Source organism: Pollicipes pollicipes, unplaced genomic scaffold, assembly GCF_011947565.3.
Source record: "Pollicipes pollicipes isolate AB1234 unplaced genomic scaffold, Ppol_2.1 Scaffold_3447;HRSCAF=4054_pilon_pilon_pilon, whole genome shotgun sequence".
Lineage (NCBI taxonomy): Eukaryota > Metazoa > Arthropoda > Thecostraca > Pollicipedomorpha > Pollicipedidae > Pollicipes > Pollicipes pollicipes.
This window is the reverse complement of record NW_023596297.1, coordinates 37,701,670-37,723,893: the sequence shown is the minus strand read 5'-3', so window position 1 is coordinate 37,723,893 and position 22,224 is coordinate 37,701,670. Positions and strand designations below refer to the sequence as shown.

The 22,224-nt window shown below is 49.2% G+C and overlaps 1 protein-coding gene across 1 annotated transcript; it reads left to right on the top strand.

The window, feature by feature from the left end:
• Positions 1–1,159: 1,159 nt before the first annotated feature.
• Sap30 (SIN3-associated polypeptide 30) lies at positions 1,160–22,224 on the top strand (the record flags this gene model as incomplete). The annotated part of the gene is given in 4 exon segments (XM_037214840.1): positions 1,160–1,247; positions 6,468–6,655; positions 8,025–8,234; positions 20,850–22,224. Coding segments are annotated over 3 exon segments (519 nt in total). The 5' UTR covers positions 1,160–1,247; positions 6,468–6,475.

Below are 22,224 nucleotides of genomic sequence, written 5' to 3'. Positions count from 1 at the left end.
CACACACACACACACACACACACACACACACACACACACACACACACACACACACACACACACACACACACAGGTCATTCGGCAGATCCTTCCTTCAGCACACCAATATTTGCAGTAGACAGGTGCGAAAGGTGGAGCATGGCCTGTTGCCTGATGTTCAGCCAAACATCCGTGACGTCATATCGTCAGCTGATGCCTCACGGCATTCAGCCGGTCCAAAGAGCCCGTGAAAACCCAAGACCATTGACGTCACTCAATCAGTCGTATATGTAATGGTCGGGGCTCAGCTGAGCAGTTCCGGCGGGCAGGGGAGTTGTGTGATCAGCTGAGCAGTTCCGGCGGGCACGGGAAGCGCGCGCGCCGGGGGGCGTGTTAGCGGATGGCGGCCGGGGGGTGCGAGGGTGGTGCGGTTTGCTGAGATTGGAGATTGGCTGGTGTTTGGAGTAACGACAAGAGATTTTCGAAGACGGACGTTGACTTTTTGAACGGGTGAAAACGAGGACGAACGCGAGCACAACATATAGCAGTGACGTCCTTAGCTGATACCATGTGGCATTCAGTGGGCCCAAAAATACTGGTGAAACTCATGACCAACGACGTCACACACTCAGGTGATTCGGTAGCTTTCATTCAGCACGCCAATGCTTGTAGTAGACAGGCACGAAGGTAAAAATGAAGCGTGGCCTGTTGCGACCAATATTTAGTCGAATATCAATGACGTCACGCTATGCGGTGATACTTCACTGAGCATGATACACCGTGGCCGTGGGGCCTAAATGCAATCGTATCAAGTGATGGTTAGTGACGTCACACATTCAGGTGGTTCGGTCAAACCTGTATTCGGCACGCAAATGCTTGCAGCAGACAGGTACGAAAGGTAAAGATGGAATAAGGCCTGTTGCGCCTGATGTTTAATCGAATACCAGTGGCGACATATTGTCAGGTGATGCCTCACGGCATTCATTTCATCCAAAAGAGCCCTAAAACCTCACAACCAGAGACGTCACATACCCAGTCGAATACCAGTGACATCATATCGCTAGCAAATGGCTTATGGCCTTCAGTCGGCCCAAAAGAACCCCGATCGATGCAAAACCATTTTCAGTGACGTCACTACGTCAGCTGATGCCTCACAACATTCCCCATCACGACAGTACACGAACCCTGCAGCCGGCGTAGCTCTCCTGTCCGTCGGCAATACAGGCACCAAAGCAAAAAAGCCTCGTTTTCATCACGGAATTGGTCAGGTATGGAGTGGAGCAGATTATATCAGGATAGAGCAGGATAAATCGTGGCGCCTTTTTTATGATGTATTTGTTGATGAAGTCGTAATAAGTCCAAAGTACATTGTTGAACCCAGGTGATTGCCAACTATTACTTCATGTTCCATCCATTTGTACCCTTCTATCCACTTCCCAGGTTCTGTAAAATACACTGCTCAGCATCTTTTCATGATTTTTGTGAGACCTGTGGACCAGATTTTGCTCTTATCATTTTCATTCCGAGGAGTTGGTACCATTTGCTGTTTTAAGCCAACAAGCATCTGAAATTTTGTTTTGGCTCTTGGGGGAGAGAACAAAAATATTAAAACCACAGCTTGTAGTGAGAACAAAGTAACCCAAGTAAATTTGCACCACATTCACAGCTGGCACTAAAGAACATCCTTTGGCAGCAGATGACAGTAAACACCATGCTCTAGCATGTCTCAGTAATTGCCAAAGACCATTCTTAATTGGCTGCTTGCAATTCTTAAATTTTCCAGCTTCCTAAGTAAGTGCTTCATTCCTAAGTCTATGCTTGCAACTACTGCATTTTTTAAGCTGTGGAACTGGTGGAAAGTTGTTGATATTGATAATTCTATTGTAAAGCTGTCAGCCCCAATAAGGGCAGGTAGAAGCAGATGCTTAAAATGTTGTGCACCTGTTGTACCATTCTCCGGAGCACATAATGCTGAGTTTATGATTGAAATATCATGCAAGCCACAATATAAATAGGAGCATCTGGGACATGGTTGTTAGTGCATCTACATTCTAGCCAAGGTACAATCTTTCTCACCCAGAGGGACCATTCTGGGGCAATATAATAACTGCCTGGGTTTTTACTGACCTAGGTGTACTTAATTTGGAAACAACTGCATTGTTCCCTACTTAGCTGGATAGAATGCTTGTCCCTCCCCAACTTTGAGGAAAACTTGGTTAAAATAAGGGAGAACATGGTTTGCACTATTTCTTGGGGATAAAATATTTCTCTGCACACCTCCTCCACAAAGCTATGTAGAAAGCTACACCACCTGAGACAGTGTTGGAAATTAAAAAAAATCCTGATAGCAGAGTACAAATTTTCTATAGTAGAGTACAAAATTATCCAAGTGCTGCATGCCATTACAGGTTTATTTAGGTTATCTTTGAGAGATAATAGCACAATGGGTGCACTCAACAAAGTGCCACTTTTCATATACAGCAGTTCATGTGAATGAAATAACCTTTTAAATGAAAAGAAACATCAGTTTTAAACATGGCACACTGAAACAACACAGTCTCATGCTCTGTACTATGAAACACATGTGTATATACATTGGTCTGCAATTTATGAAAGGCTCTGTGTATACACCCTCAAAAACAGGGGGTAATTATGCATCAGGCTGATACACTCCCAAGTGGAGGGGGGCTACACACCGGGCTTATACACCCTCCAAAATGAAGGGTGGGCACCATGCGCACGGCCAGACAAAAATGCTACACGAAAGACGCAACTGAACATGCCACAGACGGCCACCTACTCATGCTCCACCACAGTCATGCTACTCATGCTCCACCACAGTCATGCTACTCATGCTCCACCAGCTAACTGGTTTTAAAAACAGCTAAACATCCATGCCCTCCACCTTCCCACTCCCCGTCAACACACGAGGCCCTGCACGTCCCACCTGAGCAACAGAGAAAGGCAGCACTCAACCGATTTACCGAGCCAGCGCAAGTACAATACCTGACAGACCCGTGCAGGCCGGCCAAAAGGGATCAGAGTCAGTTACTCCGCTGACTCCGGCGGATAATGCAAGGTATTTATGGATTGTGATGCGCTTTAACTGATAGCATTGCAAAATATTATAATTTAGGTTGCAATTCATTGATGTTTTTGTGCTAATTAACCCCTCCTTAATTTGCCGGGCCAAAGTTTTGGGTTCATGCAACTCTGGTGTCCTGGTGTTTTTGTTGGAGTGAGATGGCTGTCTCCGAACAGTTTTTTGGCTATTTATAGCAACGTTTTTCGACTTAACAATATTTCTGTAAAGTCTGAATTACCGTCTTTAATTTTACACTCTTAAGTAACAAATTTAACTCGTCTTAAATCCAAAGCTGCCGTAACATTTTTGTACTCCGGATACCAGGAAGTGGCCAAAAATCCAATCACATGACGGTTCTGGATGAGTACAAATAAGTCCTTCATAATCGTGGTGCCCATCTCTATACAGCTTCCCTCCAAATGTTTACAAATTTTGTCAAGACATGAGCGGGAGCAGAATATTCATGCTCTTCACGAATCAGTCACGAGGAGGCGAATCATTAAACCCAATTGGAGAGTTTTGCTATGTTCAACCTCCAACTTGAGCTGGGAGGCGGGCGCAAACCGCTGAATAGTTGAGACGTTTCCGACGCTGAATTGCGAGTGGTTTTCTTATTTGCATTGCCATGACACAGTGGTGGCACGTGGGTAGGTGGCCGTCTGCGGCAGGTGATTGGACGTGCGATTTTCTGCGAATGTTCGTTGCATCCTTGGCAATTAATGTAGTTCATTGTCAATGGTTGGTTAAGTCATGTTCAAGTTTGAGTTGGTCTGCATAGGGCTGAGGAAGTGAGAGCTTTGCTAACCTGCAGACCTGTGCGATCCTGGTAATCGTTTCTCATTTCCCGACATTGTTCGAAGACGATTCCATTCAACACTCACGTGCTTTGTTTTTCACATTTCCATACACGGTTTATCATATACCTAGGTGGCAACACAGGCTGCTTGCTATTTGGCATCTTAGTCTGGTGGGTGCAAGATTTGTGGCCTTGCAGATATCAATACATGGCTCCTGATGGAAGCAGCAAGTCTCAAGCTGTTGCAGCTTCTGGTTTTATTTTGTCCTGACACAAAGAGGTAAAATGAGTTTTTCCAAAAGCTGTTCTTGTAGCATCATGATGGAGTAGAAAATATTTCGTTTGACCTAGTCACAATCCCGGAGTCCAAAATCTCCTGGTGTGCATTATACCAGGAAACGTCAAGGTCTCCAACGCTGACCTGGGACGTCAGGCTGCTGCGTGATCGGGGCTCGGGGCGGAAGCAGGGGCGGAGGAATTATTTTCAGCCTCACAGAGCAATGTGTGACAATGAGGCAAATTTATATATTGCCTTTATCTACACCACCAACCCGTCGCGCCATCACCGCTCCTCGCGCGGCCCATTCAAAACAAGGTCGGCAAGCTACACAAATGGCGCGCACACAATAGCAGTCTTCAGCAGCCTTCAACAGCAGGGCCACTGTAGGTCATTTATCGGTTTTCGTATTACTTTTTAGGACCTTATTGATTTGGTAAAAAATACTGTTCGGCAAAACCCGGCTAAAATAAAAGGTAGATCTCCGAAGACGTAAATAAACATAAATACACCAGTAAAAGTTACGCTCAACGGAGAACGAGAAACCCTCCTTTAGCTATATACTTAGGTCATGATTCTGTGGCGACGCTCTGTAGATCGATAGAAAAAGCTTCATGCTTTGGTTTAGTGATCCCTTTTTGCATTTTCACCACGTATTCAGCTCGGATTTCTTGGTGGAAAATATGCCTTCTCTCCAATGCTGAGTACTCCCCAAGAGCCGGAGACTCGCGGAACCGTGGTTTTCCGCGTGCCCAAGCGAGTGTTTGGGATGGTGTTTGATGTCACTATACGTTCTATACAATACCAATTTGCGATAGTTTCAAATGCAACGTTAACAAAAGTGTTAGTTAAAAAAGAATAAAAGTAACCTTGAATCGTGCCGTGTACAAGACATTCTCTGAGCTTCTCCCTGGTCCGTCAAGAGACACTGTTGTTTTGGGTGCGGTCTCGGGCGCGGTGTGCGAGCGCGTCGGCGTCGTTATTGGACGGTAGGTGTGTTAAACATGTGCTGGTGAGCAGCAGCAGACCTGGGCATTGAATGCATTGCAAGGAAAGATTATGTGTGATGTGGTATGGAGATTCGGCTGTAGCCCGCAAGCAGTATCCGTCGTTCGGTCGTGAGTGTGGTGCGTGATGCTGTCGAAGTTGCAGGAACAGCTTGCCTCCATCGGTCACAAAGAACAATTTTTACATTCTTTCCGATGTATATTTGTGGAGAACAAAATGTCTTGAGGCAAAAACCACCAAGAAACACCCAAGTTTCAGACAATGAAGCCAATCATTAAGTGCTTTTGTAGATTTGAAGATTTGAAAGGCCATGGCGTGTGATCATTGGTTTATTTTTGTGCAGGTAGGCAAATAGACATAAATGAAGAGGTGCATGGTACTGTATGTATTACCAAGGAAGTAACTCCTGGGCAATACAAGAAATAATGGCAGTAGCAGCTGACAGTCCCTGAAAATCACCTGCCTGTGCACAAGGCTGCTGATCACCACACCACCAATGGCCCCCCCAAAATAGCAAATTAGTTACAAGATGTTTATTGGGATGTAAGGTTTCAGACAGTTATTAGCATCAGTTTTTTTAGCATCTGTTATTTAGCATCTGTATTATTTAGATGGTTACTAGCATCTGTATCTCAAGGCCATGGTCATCCCTCTGTAGATTGCTATGGTCATCCATGATCAGTCCAGATTGCCAAGTCATCCATCATTCATGGTATATGAACTTGGTATGGCTTTCATCATGGGTGATACCTACTTCCTAAATATTGTACAGAGTTCCTGAGAATACACGAGTTTACCTTAAAACATTTGGTGACCCCATGAGAGGCCAAGGCACGTCACTGATTGCTTGCACCATGTAGAGTGGTCATACAGCCTACCATCAGCCTATCAGGGCACATTTCTGAGGGTTAGATACTGCCTTGAAAGATCCATTACATGCATTCAGGCAGGGCAGGCAGGGCAGGGTCTGCTATGGTTTTCTACCTGGTTGGGGTGCCCCCTCCCCATTTTTGAGAGAAAGTTGTCCAAATCCAGAGAAAAAACATATTTTGGCTTATTCTGTGGATAGGGATAGAAATTTTTTACTGCTTAGCCCACCACCTTTTTTCAAAACAGCCTGATCCTGATGACCTGGACTGAGCCTCTTTTTTTCTCCTGACTTGTTCTTGAAAGCTAAACATGGAGTTTGCCTACCACAGATTCACCATCACTCTTAAGGCAAGCTGTCAAGTTGATGCACTTGTACCAAAATGGCAGAGACAAGGAAAATGAATGGACATTTGTGACATTCGTGCCATGCTCAGATATTTGTGTGCTTTCAGCATCAGCAATGAATGGATTTAGCACAGGAGATGAGGACTCTCGGGACTCCCGTGCTTCCCATGGCCAGGTGTGCTGCCTGAAGGATGAGGTTGGCCGATGTTCACGGCCAGCTGGCAATGCCTCCTACAACAAACGCATACAGAAGATTGTCACCCAGCGGAAGCTGATGCTGTTCATGGATACAGAGGTAGGTGACAAATGGGCTCCAAAAATGTGCCCACCTCTGATTGCTCTCAGGCAAGGCTATCTACGAGGTAGAACCGTCCGGTCCGAAAAAGTGGCAACGTCGAGCTTGCGTGAGGATAGAGGTAGTTTGGAAGCAAAGCCTACATGACGTCAGGTATACGATATTTGATGACGTCAGTGGCACGGAGTCCTCTCAGTTAGCCAGCTGACTGCTACACAACCCATTAGTTTGAATAGTGGGTATGTTTTGGTGGCGTGCGCCTGTCGGTTCCCCGTTGGACTGAAAAGAAATTATCCGTCATTTCGCTATTCGCACACATTTCTGGAATGAACGGTGAGTCTTGGAACAGTTTAGCCTTATCAGAATGTACGATTTTTGCGTGCATGATGATATAACACGGGGTTATACGTCATGCGGCGTTTGTGGTGTATTGCATTCCATGACCAGGCTTGTCGTTTGATAGCCTTGGGCTTGTCCAAGGCTGGTTTGTCGTTAGATAGCCTTAGGCATGTCGGTGCCTTTTGTGCCTGGTGGCAGAGTTGAACAGCTCAACTTGCATAATTTGTTCTGTCTATAGGTATGATTATATGAACATTTGCAACATTGATTTGTAATAGCTTCCACTCTTCTTATCACAGTGATGTGAGTACAGTAAGGTAAGTACAGTAAAACGCTATGATATTGGCCTTGTGATGCTACAGTCAAGTGTTTTTTACTTAAGGGTTGTACACATATGCATAATAAAATATTCAGACCGAGCATTTTAAATGCTACCAATCGTTCAAGACAAACTGCACGGGAGATCTCTCGTACAAGGCGTAGTCATGGCAACTAATCGCAACCTTCTGACATGAAGCGCCAAGGAGCTGCGATACGCGATGCGCTACAAACGCCGCATGACGTTTAACCCCCTAGTTATGTACACCCCACGGAAGAATATAAAATCATGAGGTTAAACTGTTCTGAGATTCAATCTCCCTTCCAGAATTGCGTTTGCATGACAAAACCACGGACCATTCATTCAGAGTCCAACCGGGAAGCGCCAGCCGCACACCCCCCAAAACGTACTCGCCATTCAAACTAATGGGTTGTGTAGCAGTCAGCTGGCTAACTGAGAGGCTTCCGTACCACCGACGTCGTCAAATATGGTATACTTGACGTCATGCAGGCTTTGCTTCCAAACTACCTCTATTCTCACGCAAGCTCGATGTTGCCACTTTTTGATAGTGTTAAACGATACGGATGACACCCCCCTGCTCTCAGGGCTCAGAAATGGACACTTCAAAAGCTCACAAGGGCACATGCAGGCAATCACATTCTGGTGCCAAAATAGTATCACTGGTTCCTGACATTGGCGATTTCACTGCAGGCACAGCACATCTACATCTGCGATCAGCACAAGAACATGATACAGTCGGCGCGTTCGCGGCGACGGCGGCGGGACTCGGACGAGCCGGACGACGAGGCTGAGCAGCCCGAGATCGACCTTTTCAACCTGCAGATCAACACGCTGCGGCGCTACAAACGCTACTTCAAGCTGGCCTCACGGCCGGGGCTGAACAAGGCACAGCTGGCAGAGGTGTGTGTGGTGTTCCGACCATTGTAGTGACGGGAACGTACAGCGACCATAGGTGGGGCCCCCGCGAACGATATGCGTGCTGGGCAGTGGCGGATCTAGGATTTCATCAAAGGGGCACGGAACATCGTGGGCCGCTTCCTCAAAAATGGTCATTGTATTCCAACCATTAAATTTTAAATTTCTTCTGCATGCTTTTTGTGATACAGGAACCCATGTTACTTTGTGCAACCCTAGAAAGCTAGGCGTGTTGTGTATGGCCATACATTAAAGGGAATGCTCCACATTTAAAGATGTTTAGGCAAGCATCAAATATTATTAAATAAGCTCACTTAACTATTGGTAGATCTTAGGTGAAAAAGACTGCCCCAGACAACGCAGTTTCTCCATTCATATTTTTCCATTCTCCATTCTTTCTCCATTTTTTTTCTTTCTCCATCTCCATCTCCATCTCCAGTTTCTCCATTCATATGCTCCTTAATGCATCATTGTTTGATTGCGTCATCGTACGTTGTACAACATTGATTGAGAGCCAATTGACGGCCATTTACATATTATGACGGCCTGGGAATCATGCTCACGAACACCAGATATGAACGACTTGACAATTGCATTCTTGTTTGTCTTGATTGCCGCGTGGGCAACGCAATAGTAGGATTTTGATGACGTTATTATGGCGTCATGGGTGCTGGAGTGGCCTTGATCTGGTTGCACGAGATAGCCTGCACAGTTTCACGGGCATGTGGCTCAGAAATTGGAATGGCTTAGGTGTTCCGAGGGCATGACTGTGGACCACCGAATGGTCTTCAAAATGACTTTCAGGCTCATAGCTCCATACAAATGTGAAACACTCTTTAAGCACGTCGGTTTTCTCCAGGTCATGGTGGACCCTGTCATTTTTAGGCAGCGTATCTCGGGGAGTATATAGTAAAATGAACAAAGTTTCTGCTAAACGCCATGAAAATCAAGCACGACACTAGATTCCCGGGTTGTTTTGCGTTAGGCGGCTTCCTGCGGGTGGACAGGTAATTGATGCGATCAGCTGATGACTGACAACTAAGGCAGAGTTTTCGCTTTGACTGAAATGAAAGAGTACAAGGTGTCCTAGCGTACAAAATGTGTTAACAACGTGATGCACAGGCATAGCGAGTATCACCGATTCAGTGACCAGCGGAAGTAGCATATGTTATGTCGGTGTTGTGTAAAATTACATTCGAAAATTGTGCGCAAGCGTTAACACACGCCGGGATGGCCGGTTGGATACCCTTGGCGCGGGTGGGATTCGGTTTTTACCTTCACTTCCTGAGATCCCAGGAACTAAGAGAGCTGGAGACACCAAATTTACGGGGTGTGTTGACCGGTACTTGAACTCACTTGTATTAAGTTCGAAGTTCCAAGATAATGACCTTCGGGTTAAATAAGGTCAAATAAGGTCATACTTTAGGTTGGTGTCCAATGTCCGCATAACCTAGATACCTGTTCTAAGCAAAAGGTCTCATGCCTATTTAAGGTCACTGACCCTGTTTGATCTTTTGAAGGTCATAGTGACCGACATCATACGAGGCTGTTTTTTTAGTTTTACATTTGAACAAGCGACAAAGATGACGCTGGGCAGTATGTGCCTAAAAAATAAATGTTGACCGGGATCATTTTAGGTCAGTGGTCTATTCTGACCTTTAAGAGGTCCATGGAAGATGTATAATGCGGTTCCTGATATCAGTAAGTTCGAAATGAGAACCAGAAACTACCTCATACAGCGGGGCTTTGGGTAATAAGAAAGGTTGTTTTTTAGCCTTTGTCTGACTCTCATACCTGACCCTAGGTCAATGCAGTTGGTTCATTCAATTGTTGTGTTGCCAAAAAAATATGTCAGAGATGTATAGCTTCCTGTAACACTCCGTTGTTGCATCGGATTGAACGAATCCCCAGAAATTGACCGCTGAATCCGTGACCTGACTTTGACCGGCCATAGGTCAGCGACCTTACAAAGTACATCTAAGTTCTTGATACTAGGCGATCCTAAACGATCCGCTATTAAATTGTCTATATCTAGGCAAAATTTGGCGCAGCTACGCCACGCTGCTCGGAAACCTTTCGGGAAAAACCTTGGGGGGTCAAATTGACCCCCACCCGAGCGCGTGTTAATCGGTGCTTATCCGAATGATGCTCAAAGGCTAAGGCACCAAGGGCAATCGTCAGCGTGTATATCTCGGGCTTATGTACGTTATGTAGTTAAGCAAGACCCATGCACATGAGCGGGCGAAGTCCCCTGGCGCTTGCAAGCATATTTGTTTTCGGCACCAAAGCAAGATCCTTCTGACTTCATTAGAATAGCCACGACCAATATGGAGGACCCTGGAGCGATAAGAGTGCCCCAACGAATCAACTTTTAGGTCCCGCCAACGGCGCAGGCCCTCCTACAAAATGGTAAATCCCCAGACCAGTTGGTGACGGCAGCTGAGCGATCGAGGGTGCCGCGCCAAGCCAACAAGGAGGTTCCCATCAACAGTTAAGGGTCCTCAGAGCAAGAGGGAAGAACCGAAGACCAATGTGGTGGGCCCCTCAAGGACCGAGAGTGCCCCGGCAGGTTAACATGTAGGGTCCCGGCCAGAGTGCAGGTTCTCTGAGCAAACTGGAATAATCTAAGACTGGTGCACGTGAACTAGTGGCCCTGAACAATCACGACTGCCTTGGTTATAGGTCCCCAGACAACAGCCTAGTGTCCTCCGAGCAACTTTGAGGTACCCGAGACCACTGAAGCGGGCCCCTATGCAGTCAAGAGAGCCCTGACAGGGTAACAGAAAAGGTCTCGAGAAGAGTGAAAAGCCCCCGCAAATCAGATGGAAAGAAAATAGCCCTAAATCAATGTAGGGGCCCCTCGGATCGAGTGTCTCGGTGTGTTTCCCCTGTATTGGCCCAGCAAAAGCGCAGGGCCCTCCGGGCAAGCGGAAAGAAACAGACCAATGTGAAGGGCCCCTGAGCAGCTGACAATATCCGGGCAAGGTGACATATAGGTTGTAGGCCCCGGCAATAGCGTATAGAGCATTTCGGGTGAAGAGGAAAATTTTGTGGAGGGTCCGTAATCGATCAAGAGGACTCCGATAGTTAGCAGATAGTGTCCTTACAGTGGCGTAGGGCCCTCCTAGAAAGTGCAGAGCGATGGAGAGCAACGGGGAAGGCTCCTGGGAGATCGAATTGACCTGGCAAGTGAGCATATAGGGCCCCCGACAGCAGCATAGAGCCTCTGGACAGCGTAACGAGCTTCAAATCTCCCCCAATTATCACCCTCTCAATCAGCAAAGAGGCATTGTGCTCTGCTTAAGGGCCCTTTACTTTCGCTTGCGACCGTTCTTGGTCGCCTAGTGGCCCAAAGGCGTCCAATTTTGTTGCGTTTTGCATGATAAAAACTGCGTTTGTTCGGCCGACCATAATTCCCTCCGGCGCCTGGAGGCCCAAGAGGGGCCATGGCCCTGTGTCCCCACCCCCCTTGATCCACCATTGGTGTTGGGGTTTAATGTTGGCGTCGTGATAAAAACAGTAATTCATGGTTTATTTCATAATGCATTTCTGCCGTGCAAAGGTAAAACCACGTATGCTGCGCTTTCTTGCAAACCTAAAATGTTCAGGAGATCCGATTTTCTGTTGACTATAACAGCTTGTGGCACAGGTGCCGCACCAATTAACAAATCATATCAGTGGAATCGCTTGCGCACAGCGTGTGGGATGAAACTGTCCAAGGGACTGTCCAAAGCATTTCCTGCAGTTTGAAATTTTTGTACTCGGGCTTAAGTTGTTCCGACCAACTTTGATTATGCAAAGTTTGAAAGACGTGTGATTTTCAGCGCGGCAAAAACAGGCATGTTGAATTTTCATGAACCAAGGACCGTTTGGCAAAACACGCGTGTCACTGACGAATGACATACTTGTTCTTGCCACAGATGAATGCAAGCGGTTTAATGCACTTGTGCTTTAAGTTACATCGGCAAAAACACGTTAGTCTCTTTCAGACATACTCCGATGAAAAATTGCCTTTCCAAATCGATGTTTAGACCCCACTGTGCGTTTCACACCAATTTTGCATAGCTCGCCACCATTCGTTCGTATGAGGAAAATCCCTTCCAAATCTCTTCAATTCCCGCAGGGGCACCGGCTTTGGCCGGTGTAGGGGACTAGCGCCCCCTCGGGTCCCAGCTCTGGTAACGGGTGGACGGCGCAAGCTGTCCCTCTCAGGGCGTAGCGACCCTGCCGGTACGTGAGCTCCTGCTCCTTGTCCCGCCCGCTCCCTCCACATTACCCGCACTACCGCATCCGGCCCTATCGCCACTCCTCATCCTCGTTTTATCGGGGTCACCGTGCCCCCTCGCCCACGTCCCCGGGTTGATCGGATCCTGGTGGCTGAGGGGCGCGCCGTGCGGGTCAGTCACGGCGCGTCCCAACACTCCACATTGGCCAGGATATCCGGGGGCTTGGGGGGCCCGTGTGGCCCCACACGGGTCTAGCGGCTTGTCGCTCGCGTTGCGGTTGAGTGCTCCTTGCGGGTCTCCGCTTGGGGCGCCTGGCCGCGCGCAGCGGCTTGAGGGGTCAAGGGGCGGGGGCGCTGAACCACTGTCAGGACGGGGAGGGGTCTCCCCGGTTACACCTGGCCGTGTGGGAGGCGTCGTTCGCCCCGTATAGCACCGGGGTAGCCCTGTCGGTGACCACCTCCCTAGGGAGTGTTGGGCCGTCCCCCAGTTGGGCTCCGAGGTGGATGGGGAGCCCCGGTGCCGAAATGAAAACCTCCTTTTGCATGCCATCCCCTACCTCTAAAAACACCCGTCCTCCGAAAGGGGGGCGGACCTGGATAACCCCAGTGTGCAGAGGCGAACCTGCTATCCCCGGACCACGGATCCTCGTCTTCCAAAGTGACGAGATTAGGTTGGTCTCCCTGTCACCGTTTCAGAGAAGAAATTGCTGCGACAAATTTGGAAAAATTATAAGATGTGACAAGCTCCGGGATGAAAATAGAAGTTGAATTTGCTAGTGACCTGGAGGCGATTGGGGCTATGGAAGCAACTAAATTTTCATACAGTGTTCGGGATGGAGCTGGTAAACGGGGAAAAACAGTGTCAATGTCAGCGACACCACACAACACGAAAAATTCGTCCAGGGGCGTGGTGAACTGTTTTGATCTGCGTGACGTTGACGAGGAAGAGATCGTGGAGGAGCTCTCGGAGTTTGGGGTGACCGCCGCTCGACGGATTCTTGTCAGCAGGGGAGGAGAGTTGGTGCCCACGAACAACCTTATACTCACGTTCAGTCGCCCTGACTTACCATCCGAGATACGCGTGGGATACGTCCGCGTAAAAGTTCATTAGTGTTTGCCTAACCCCATGCGGTGCTATCAGTGTCAGCACTTTGGTCACACGAAACCCAACTGTCGGAACCGCGCAGCGTGTGGCAAATGTGCGTCCCTCGAGCACATGAGCAAAGACTGTAATCTGACAAACCGCACTGTGTCAACTACGGCAAGGACCAGGTTCCGCACATGTGCGATCGTGCATGTCCAGCCTACGCCAAGGAGAAGGAAATCATATCTATCAAAACCTCCAAAAACGTATCCTTCCGCGAGGCTCGAGAGCTTTATAACGAGACTCACCCAAAAATATCGTACGCGTCGAAAGTGAAAGCTACGTTGCCGCACACTAACGTGATCAAAAACATGACGGCTGCTCAATTTCTGGAACTTTTGAGGTCATTTGGCCTATCAGTTGTGCCCTCAGCACGCGCCCTGGACTCGCAGCCAGCACCCCAAGCTCCCTCTCCGCTGATCGAGAAGTCGGTAAACACCGCTCTGCTGGCCTCCTCGGTGCGTGCCGGATCACCAACTGGCGACGGTTGGACGACGGCTCGGCGTGGTCGGAGTCCCCGCGCGCCGCCGGCTGTGCCGTCATCTGCGACTCAATTGGCCTCTTCACTATAGACACCCCTTGATAGTGCCTCTGAGCGTGTGGCATAGACGCTGGCACGCCAGGAAGCTGATAGGCGCGCCCGCGAGGCCAAGCGAGCGCGCTTGGCCCAACTGGAGCGCGCTAAGGCGGCAAGCCGTCTGTCCGGGGGGGACAAAGAGCCCGTCCCCCGAAATAGCACTCCATCGCCACGGAAGCCGGTGGAGGCCCCCACTGGTCTCTCGAACCCCGGTAGAGGCCCACCGATGGGTCCTCCTCCGCCTCCACCCCGGACTGGGTACGCTGGCGTAAAGTGCGCCCCACCCTTCTCCATCTGACGGAGGGAGCCCAAGAATTCGTCCTAGGGTGGGGCACGGCCCCCCGGAGTTAAGCCGTAGCTCTTGGTCTGAGGTGTCTAGGCGTACAGCTGGCGCAGCCGAGTTCTTTTAAGCGGGGACATGTTTTAGCTTTTCACATTTTACCGCCTTTTTAATGCGTCCTTTTACAGGCGTTTTTACAGTGGAACTATAGAGAAGTAAGGGCGAACGCCCTTGATCTCGAGGCTGTCGTCAGCGGGGTCTCTCCTGCAACCGTGGCACTGCAAGAGACCAAGCTAGCGCCTGAACATTTCAGCTCTTTGAAAGGATGTGCGATGTTTCGCAACGATGTGGTGACGGAGAGCATTGCTCACGGTGGCGTCCTGGCAGTTCATCATAGCGTGCCAGCGAGGAGGCTAAGCTTGCGGTCCACATTTCAGGCTGTGGCCGTGCGGCTTTATTTTAATCATCGTCACATCACTGTTTGTTCAGGCATCCAACAGGCATCGCTTTTCCGTTGGAGCACCTTAGATGTCTGCTGGGTGAGCTGCCTTCACCACTTCTTCTTCTAGGTAATTTTAATGCACATCACACCGCATGGGGGTGTGATGTCACCAATGCTCCTAGGAGGCTGTGTGAGAACTTATCCACAGTGCTTCACTATGTATTTTAAACACAGGAACTCGTACGCATTTTACAATGCCGTCCGGTCAGACGTCAGCGCTAGACTTAAGCCTCTCCAGTCCCCAGCTCGTCCAACACCTCGAGCGGAGTGTCGCAGATGACCGCATGGGAAGTGACCACTTCCCAGTTTGGGTCCGGTTTAAGAGAGGTGGAGCGTTGAGTGCTAGACCACAACGCTGGAATTTTAAGAAAGCGGACTGGGGCGAATTTGAGACTCGGCTCTACGAATCGTTTGTAACTGAGCCTGAGAGGACGGTACCCTCTATTGAGGATTTTACTCACAGACTTTTAGTGTGCCAACAGCTCTATCCCACGCACGTCTGGCGCTCCCCGACGTACTCCTGTTCCGTGGTGGACGGAGGAGCGTCGGAGCGCCATCCGGGCGCGTAAACGTGCGTTTCGGGCTTCTGTCGCCAGGAGCAGTATACAAAACCTTATAGCCTTTAAGAAAGCAGAGCTTTAGCTCGGCGCATTGTAAGCGAGGCGAAGCGTGTTTCCTGGCGCGCGTACGTGAGCACGCTGAACCGGTTTACGCCGACATCGTAGATTTGGGCCCGAATCAAGCGTATTTCGGGTCAGTTTTCACCCATAGCTTTACCGGTGCTGTGTGTTAACGGCCAAGCTGTGACGCGCCCGTTGGTTGTTGCGAATGAGGTTGCTCGGGCCCTGGCCCAACGCAGCGTAGGTGGTAACACATACCCACAGTCTGTGCGACACAGAACGCGATGTGGACAGTCTGCAGTGGACTTCTCAACGAGTGAACTGTATTCATACAATGACCCTTTCACGCTGGCGGAGTTGGAATCGGCGATCGCCAGGCTTCGCAGCGTGTCAGAAGGCCCTGACACGGTTCACAACGATATGCTTAAGCATCTGCCGCGTCGCGCGCTTCGCGTTTTATTAGCGGTATTCAATTCGCTTTGGACCAGAGGTGAATTCCCAGCGTCTTGGCGAGAAGCTACTGCCGTGCCTCTCTTGAAGCCGGGAAAAAGTGGGCTAAATCCTTTACATTGTAGACCCATTTCTCTTACGTCATCGCTCTGTAGGTTGATAGAGAAGATCATTAATATCCGTTTAACCTGGTTTTTGGAGCATAACGGTTTTTTACAAACGCACAGTGTGGTTTTAGAAGGAATCGCAGCACAGTGGATAATCTTGTAGTTCTTGACACTGCGATTCGTGAGGGATTTAAAGCAAATCGACACGCCGGCGCTGTCTTTTTTGATATAGAGGGCGCCTATGACACCACATGGCGTCATGGTATTCTTGTTAAGCTATATAGATATGGTATACGGGGCAATATGGTCACGTTCCTTCAGAACTTTTTAGTTGACCGTTATCTCCGTGTCCGTGTTGGGAGCGCGTTCTATGAGAGGCACTATCAAGTTAATGGTGTGCCGCAAGGTGGTGTCCGGGGTGTATCATCGTTCGCCATTATGATAAACGGCATCGCGGTTGGGCTGTCACATGCTGTAGGTCGTGCCCTTTTTGTTGATGATTTTACCATCTGGACTAGCGCAGCAAGAGCTTCATCGATGGAGCGGCATCTTCAGTTAGCTGTTGATCGTGTCGAGAAGTGGGGCACCATAAACGGGTTCAGGTTTTCTGGCAACAAGACTAGTCATGCATTTTTGTCGTAGTTGGCACTGCGGCAATGTGTCTATCCGTCTGTGTGGCCAACGCGTCTCAATGGAGCCTGTGGCTAGATACCTTGGGGTATACTTAGACCGCCGACTCACATATAAGGCACATGTTAAGACGCTACGTGAACGCTGTTTTAAGTCCTTGAACATACTAAAATGTGTTTCGCGCACATCGTATGGGGCAGATAGAAGCACGCTTTTGCTATTGTATCGCTCAACCATACGTTCTAAGCTGGACTACGCATGTTTTATTTGTGACAGCGCGTGTGAGTCCACCAAGCGCGTCCTGGACGCTGTCCATCACACCGCTTCACGTGTAATGACAGGAGCATTCCGCACATCACCTGCCGCGAGTCTGATGGTGGAATCGCACGGGCCGCCCTTGTCAGCGAGAAGGAAAATGCTCGGTATGCGTTATGCACTTAAGTTGCGACAGTCCCATCTAGCATATAGCGCAGTTTTTTCACGGCCTGCTATGCATTTTCGTCACAGTGCACCTCGGCCACATGTTGTAACCTTTGGCCTCCGAATACAAGCCTTGCTACGGGAAAGCGAAATTCCCATTAGAAGGTTGAAGCGGGTAGATCATCTGTCCACTGCTCCCCGGGGTTTTATCTCGCCATCAATAGATACGTCTTTGACAGAAATGAAAAAGAATGTCGTCTTGCCAGATAGAATGAGGTCGAGGGCTCTTGAACGTATGGCGTTATATGGCGATTACACACTTACTTACACGGACGGATCTAAAACTTCTGGCGGTGTGGGTTGTGCGTTTGTGAACGGCAGCGTCATCCGGTCGTTTTCTTTGCCTCCACGTGCGTCGATGTTCACATCGGAGTTGGTAGCGATCACCAAGGCGTTGTGTTTCATTGAAGTCAGTGACGAACCTTCACATCTGATTTTGACAGACTCTCTAAGCAGTGTTCTTAGTCTGATGTCTTTTTATCCATCATGTCCCCTGGTACAGGATGTTCTAGGACGTTTGACTCAACTGGATCAGGCCCGAAAGAAAGTAATATTGTGCTGGATCCCCAGTCACATTAGGATCGCCGGCAACGAGATGGCTGACGCGGCTGCAAGGCGAGCAGCGCTGGCTCCATGTGTGCGCTCCCTCTCTATCCCTGCCAGAGATTTTTACCCTGCAATAAAAACATTTCTGCAGAACGAATGGCAGCGTTGTTGGGATGGGACAAATGAAAATAAGCTCAGAGCAATAAAACCCAAGCTGGGTCAGTGGTTAACATGTTCTCGCAAAGTCAGGCAAGAAGAGGTAGTGCTCTGCAGACTACGCATTGGGCACACGTTTGCAACTCACGGCTATTTGTTGCAAGGAGCCGAAAGACCTAGCTGCCATCGATGTGGTGCTGTTCTCACCGTTCGTCATATACTCATGTCATGTCCGCGCCTCATGGAAGAACGTCGACGTTACTTTGGACAGCGTGAATCGCCCTTGACGCTCTGTGACATTTTAGGAGAGAACTCACACTTTCTTGAATCTAAACAGGTCTTTTTATTCCTTAAACATATCAACTTCGGGACCCTTTACACGGTTCGTTAGTTAGGTAAAACAAAAATAGTTATGGGCGCCAAATGACCTCTGCAGTCGGCGCGCCCGAAAACACCAATCAACAACAGCAAAAAATCTGTTCAATGTGTCTGGAGGTGCCGGCTAAACGACTTAAAGAAGCATCGGTTATATTGTCAATGCTCAAGCGTTGAGTACCAATATTCGCTTGAAAACATCTGTTAAAGTGTCTTCTGATACGCTGAAAGTCGGTAGCTGTGAGCGTAAGAAACACGAACTCGTAATGTCGCAAAACCAGGAGTTCAATGCCTTTCGTGTTAAATCAAGTCTAGGTGTTCTTAATTACACACTTTTGATTGCGTTAAAAAACGAGAAGATCATAGTTGTTGCTTGGCCGCAACGTTAGCCATCGATGTTGCAGCACCACGGATACGTAACGCTGTGGTTAAAGTCGGTTGAGATTGAAATTGGTTCTACACCATCCTTAAAGCTCCTCAAAACGCATTTCGTTCGAAAGATCTGGCGAAACATTTGAATTATTTAGCAGCCAGAATCATTCCGGTGGAGAAACATGTTTTATCATTTAAGCTTAAGATGCATTCAACTGTTAAGGCTATATAGCGTCGCCGGCTTCTCAGCCTGGAAGGAGGTGCGGGTCCAGCGGGGTATTGAACCCCATACATGTGGTTTCCCAGATGTGTAGCTTAAGGTTATATGGCGTTGCCGGCCTCTCACCCTGGAAGGAGGCACGGGCCCAGCGTGGTATTGAACCCCGTACCTGTGGTTTCCTAGACGTGTAGCTTAACCGCTACGCTATTGTCACCCATCGGCGAAATTACACGGGGTCATATGTGCATGCGGTGTACGCTACCGGACACTGGCAGGACAGACCATAGCCGGGTTACATAACAACGCATGCTGTCACAGCCTACTGAAGTGAAGAGAAGGACCCCAAAACTGCCTGTAACCAACAGGAGTGGCCGGCTGGGCGCTGCTGTGTCAGCTCTCTTCGTTCTCTTCACTGCGTTGTCACTGCGCGCCTCTTGTCATGTTGTGGCGACTTGGTTGTACGCCTCCGCCCTGTTGCCCCGCTGCTGCTCGTGAAGACAGTCCGATCACGTCTTCCTTAAGCTATTTCGCATGTGCAGGCATAGGTTCTTTCCAGGCGCACCAGTCATTTTCGAGGCCGGCTCCAGTTCTCGGTGGTTTGTTGGATGGCACGTTTTTATCGTTAAGTCAAATGCCCCCCCCCCTCTACGACATATATCTGATGTTGACCTTTGCGAACAAGGAGTCAGAACGCTGTCCTATCTAGGTGATCTGCAACTGCGCCAGGCATAATTGCTCGTTATGCTAACTCAGTCTTGTGAGTCACACTTTACTGACGCGTTTTCGGCTTGGCACATGCTATTTCCGGGAGATATCAGGATCCACTTCATGCTGGTGCTTCCACTGTGGGGACATGGTCCTAAAGACCCTCCGGCTTCTCGGTTGCCCGAGATGACCAAGAGCACGGCATTGGCCGCTACTGCACTGCGCCCTGACTCATGGAACTTGATGGCGATAGTTGTGGTAGCGATCTGCGGTGAATGAGCTTGTAGCGTAGCGCTAATGAGCACCCATACTGGCTGGCGATGTCCAGCGCAGTTAAGCAGCCATACTGCATGATGTTGTGCAGCGCAACTGAGCACCCATATTGCCTGGTAATGTCCAGCGCAGTTGAGCACCCATACTGCATGATGATGTCCAGCGCAGTTGAGCACCCATATTGCATGGTCATATCCAGAGCAATTGAATACCCATACCGTATGGCGATGTCCAGCGCAGTTGGGCACCCTGCATCCTGCCTGAAGATGTCCAGCGCACTTGTGTGCCGTGGTAGTGACCGCCTCTCCGCTCACCTCCGTGGGCTGCCTCGGTGTCGCGAGGATGTCTTGAGATACTCACGTCCGAAGGTTCCCGTCAAAAACGCATATGTTGACACTGTCGCGCCACATGCCAAGGTAAAAGCGCGTATGTCACGTCATTCGTGTTGTTGACGTTTCAATTTAAGGCATGTTTTCCTTTGCCGTTGCATGTCAGGAAATTTGTGACATGGATTTTTTCGGAAATCCTTTCTCACAATAACTTGATGTAAAAATGTCGAACTGCACAAACGACCTTACCATCAGATGCTCCATCGCCTGAGCAATCGAATGATATCAAAAACATTTTCACAAAAAATGACACGCGATTGTACCATCGCGGCAGATTTGGCTTGCGTCATATCTTAACTATTTTGTTTACCATTTCGAGTTGAGTGGAAATATGTAGACATGATGACATTCACAAACCTGCGACTATGTGGTGCAACAATACGCCTTGCATTGAAACAAACTCGTGTTCGAGGGCCATGTTATGATGGGTCAACTTGTGATACACCTGCCAAGAGCAATTGTCTATTTTTGTTGGTGACTGGGGGGCTTTGGCGTCGTGTATTGCCGATTCGGCCCGCGTGTGATTGAGTTTTCTGTCTTTATCCACAGATCCTGATGAAACACTTCCGCACTTTGCCCGTGGTGGAGAAGGACATCTTGACCTACTTTATCTATACGGTCAAGACTAACCGCAATCGGTTGCACCAGAAGCCGTCGACGTCGGCGGAGCCGAGCTAGGGCGACCGGCGGGCGCGGTTGTGTGATAGCAGGGTTGCCAGCGGACCGGGCCGGGTCAGCGTGCGCCGCCAGCGGGACCGGGCACCAGGCCGGCGGGCCCAGGCCGGACGGAGCACAGCCGGTGACTGGAATATTTTATGACTCGATCAATGCATCAGTCATGTTGGTGCGCCCTGTGTTAGTCGGAGTGCTGCTCGCTATCTTCGCCTCCCGGGCACCTGCCTCGGGCTGATGGCGATGTCAGAGCGGTGCCTCTCCCAGCAGCCTTTCGATGTCACGTTCCGATGCACGTCAGCGCTGTCGCGTTGTGCAGGGGCCAAACAGAAAGTACTCCGTGCTTTGCGTCGTAGATCATGCGATGCATCTGTGGCCTCCCACAGCATGTAAAACATTGATCGTATTCCCTTTCTTTCTTCCTTTTATGACGTAACCGGCGCATAGTAGACCGACACCTGTCTGCTCAATGTTCGCATATTTTAGATGCCATTCTTTCCTCAAAGTAGCGGTGCAACTGTAAGGTTTTGTTTCTGAAGGAATCATAGGAAATTCGTTTGCAGTCCATGGAACGAACGGAAGATGACAGAACTGAAATGTATTTCAAGCAAAAAACGCGTTTTTTAAAAACATTATTCCGAATGGTTTGTATGGGTGACTTCGAATTCAGGGTACCTGCTAAGCATAGCTTGTTGCGTGTACCCCGAACCCACCACCCAAGCGTACCGTCCAGTTAAACAGCTAATTTTGCCTCCGCCCTTTCGCCAGACAGGAATGCGGAGGGTTTTACGTGCCGCACAACGCTGCGACACGGCCGCCTCGGGTCTGGGTTGAACCTCGTTGGCCAGTTGCCAGCTGGCCTTTCCATTTCGGTCGGGTCAAACAATGCGCCCACTCTGGGACTCGTACCCAGTGCCGCTGGATTACGAGTCCAGCATCTTTCCCCAAGACCACGGAGGCGGCGTTAAGATTGATTTTGCCAAGTCTCCGTGAAATTCGTTTTCAGACCCAGCGAAGAGTATTGAAGCGGTAGGCGCGCTAGTTTGGTGCCTCGTGGCTCATGCACAATGGCAAACACAGCCGTCGGCCACTGATCTTCAGAGTCCAGTCGGCATTTATTTCGTTGGCCGTATACTGTTCTGTGTGGCCCTTGTATGTGCTCTGTGTGCGACCGGTCGTTGCGGTGCTCCCCAGTGCGGAGAATTCACTTCTATCTGCAATCATGGATGACTTAGGGTGGCCTTTGGGTGCG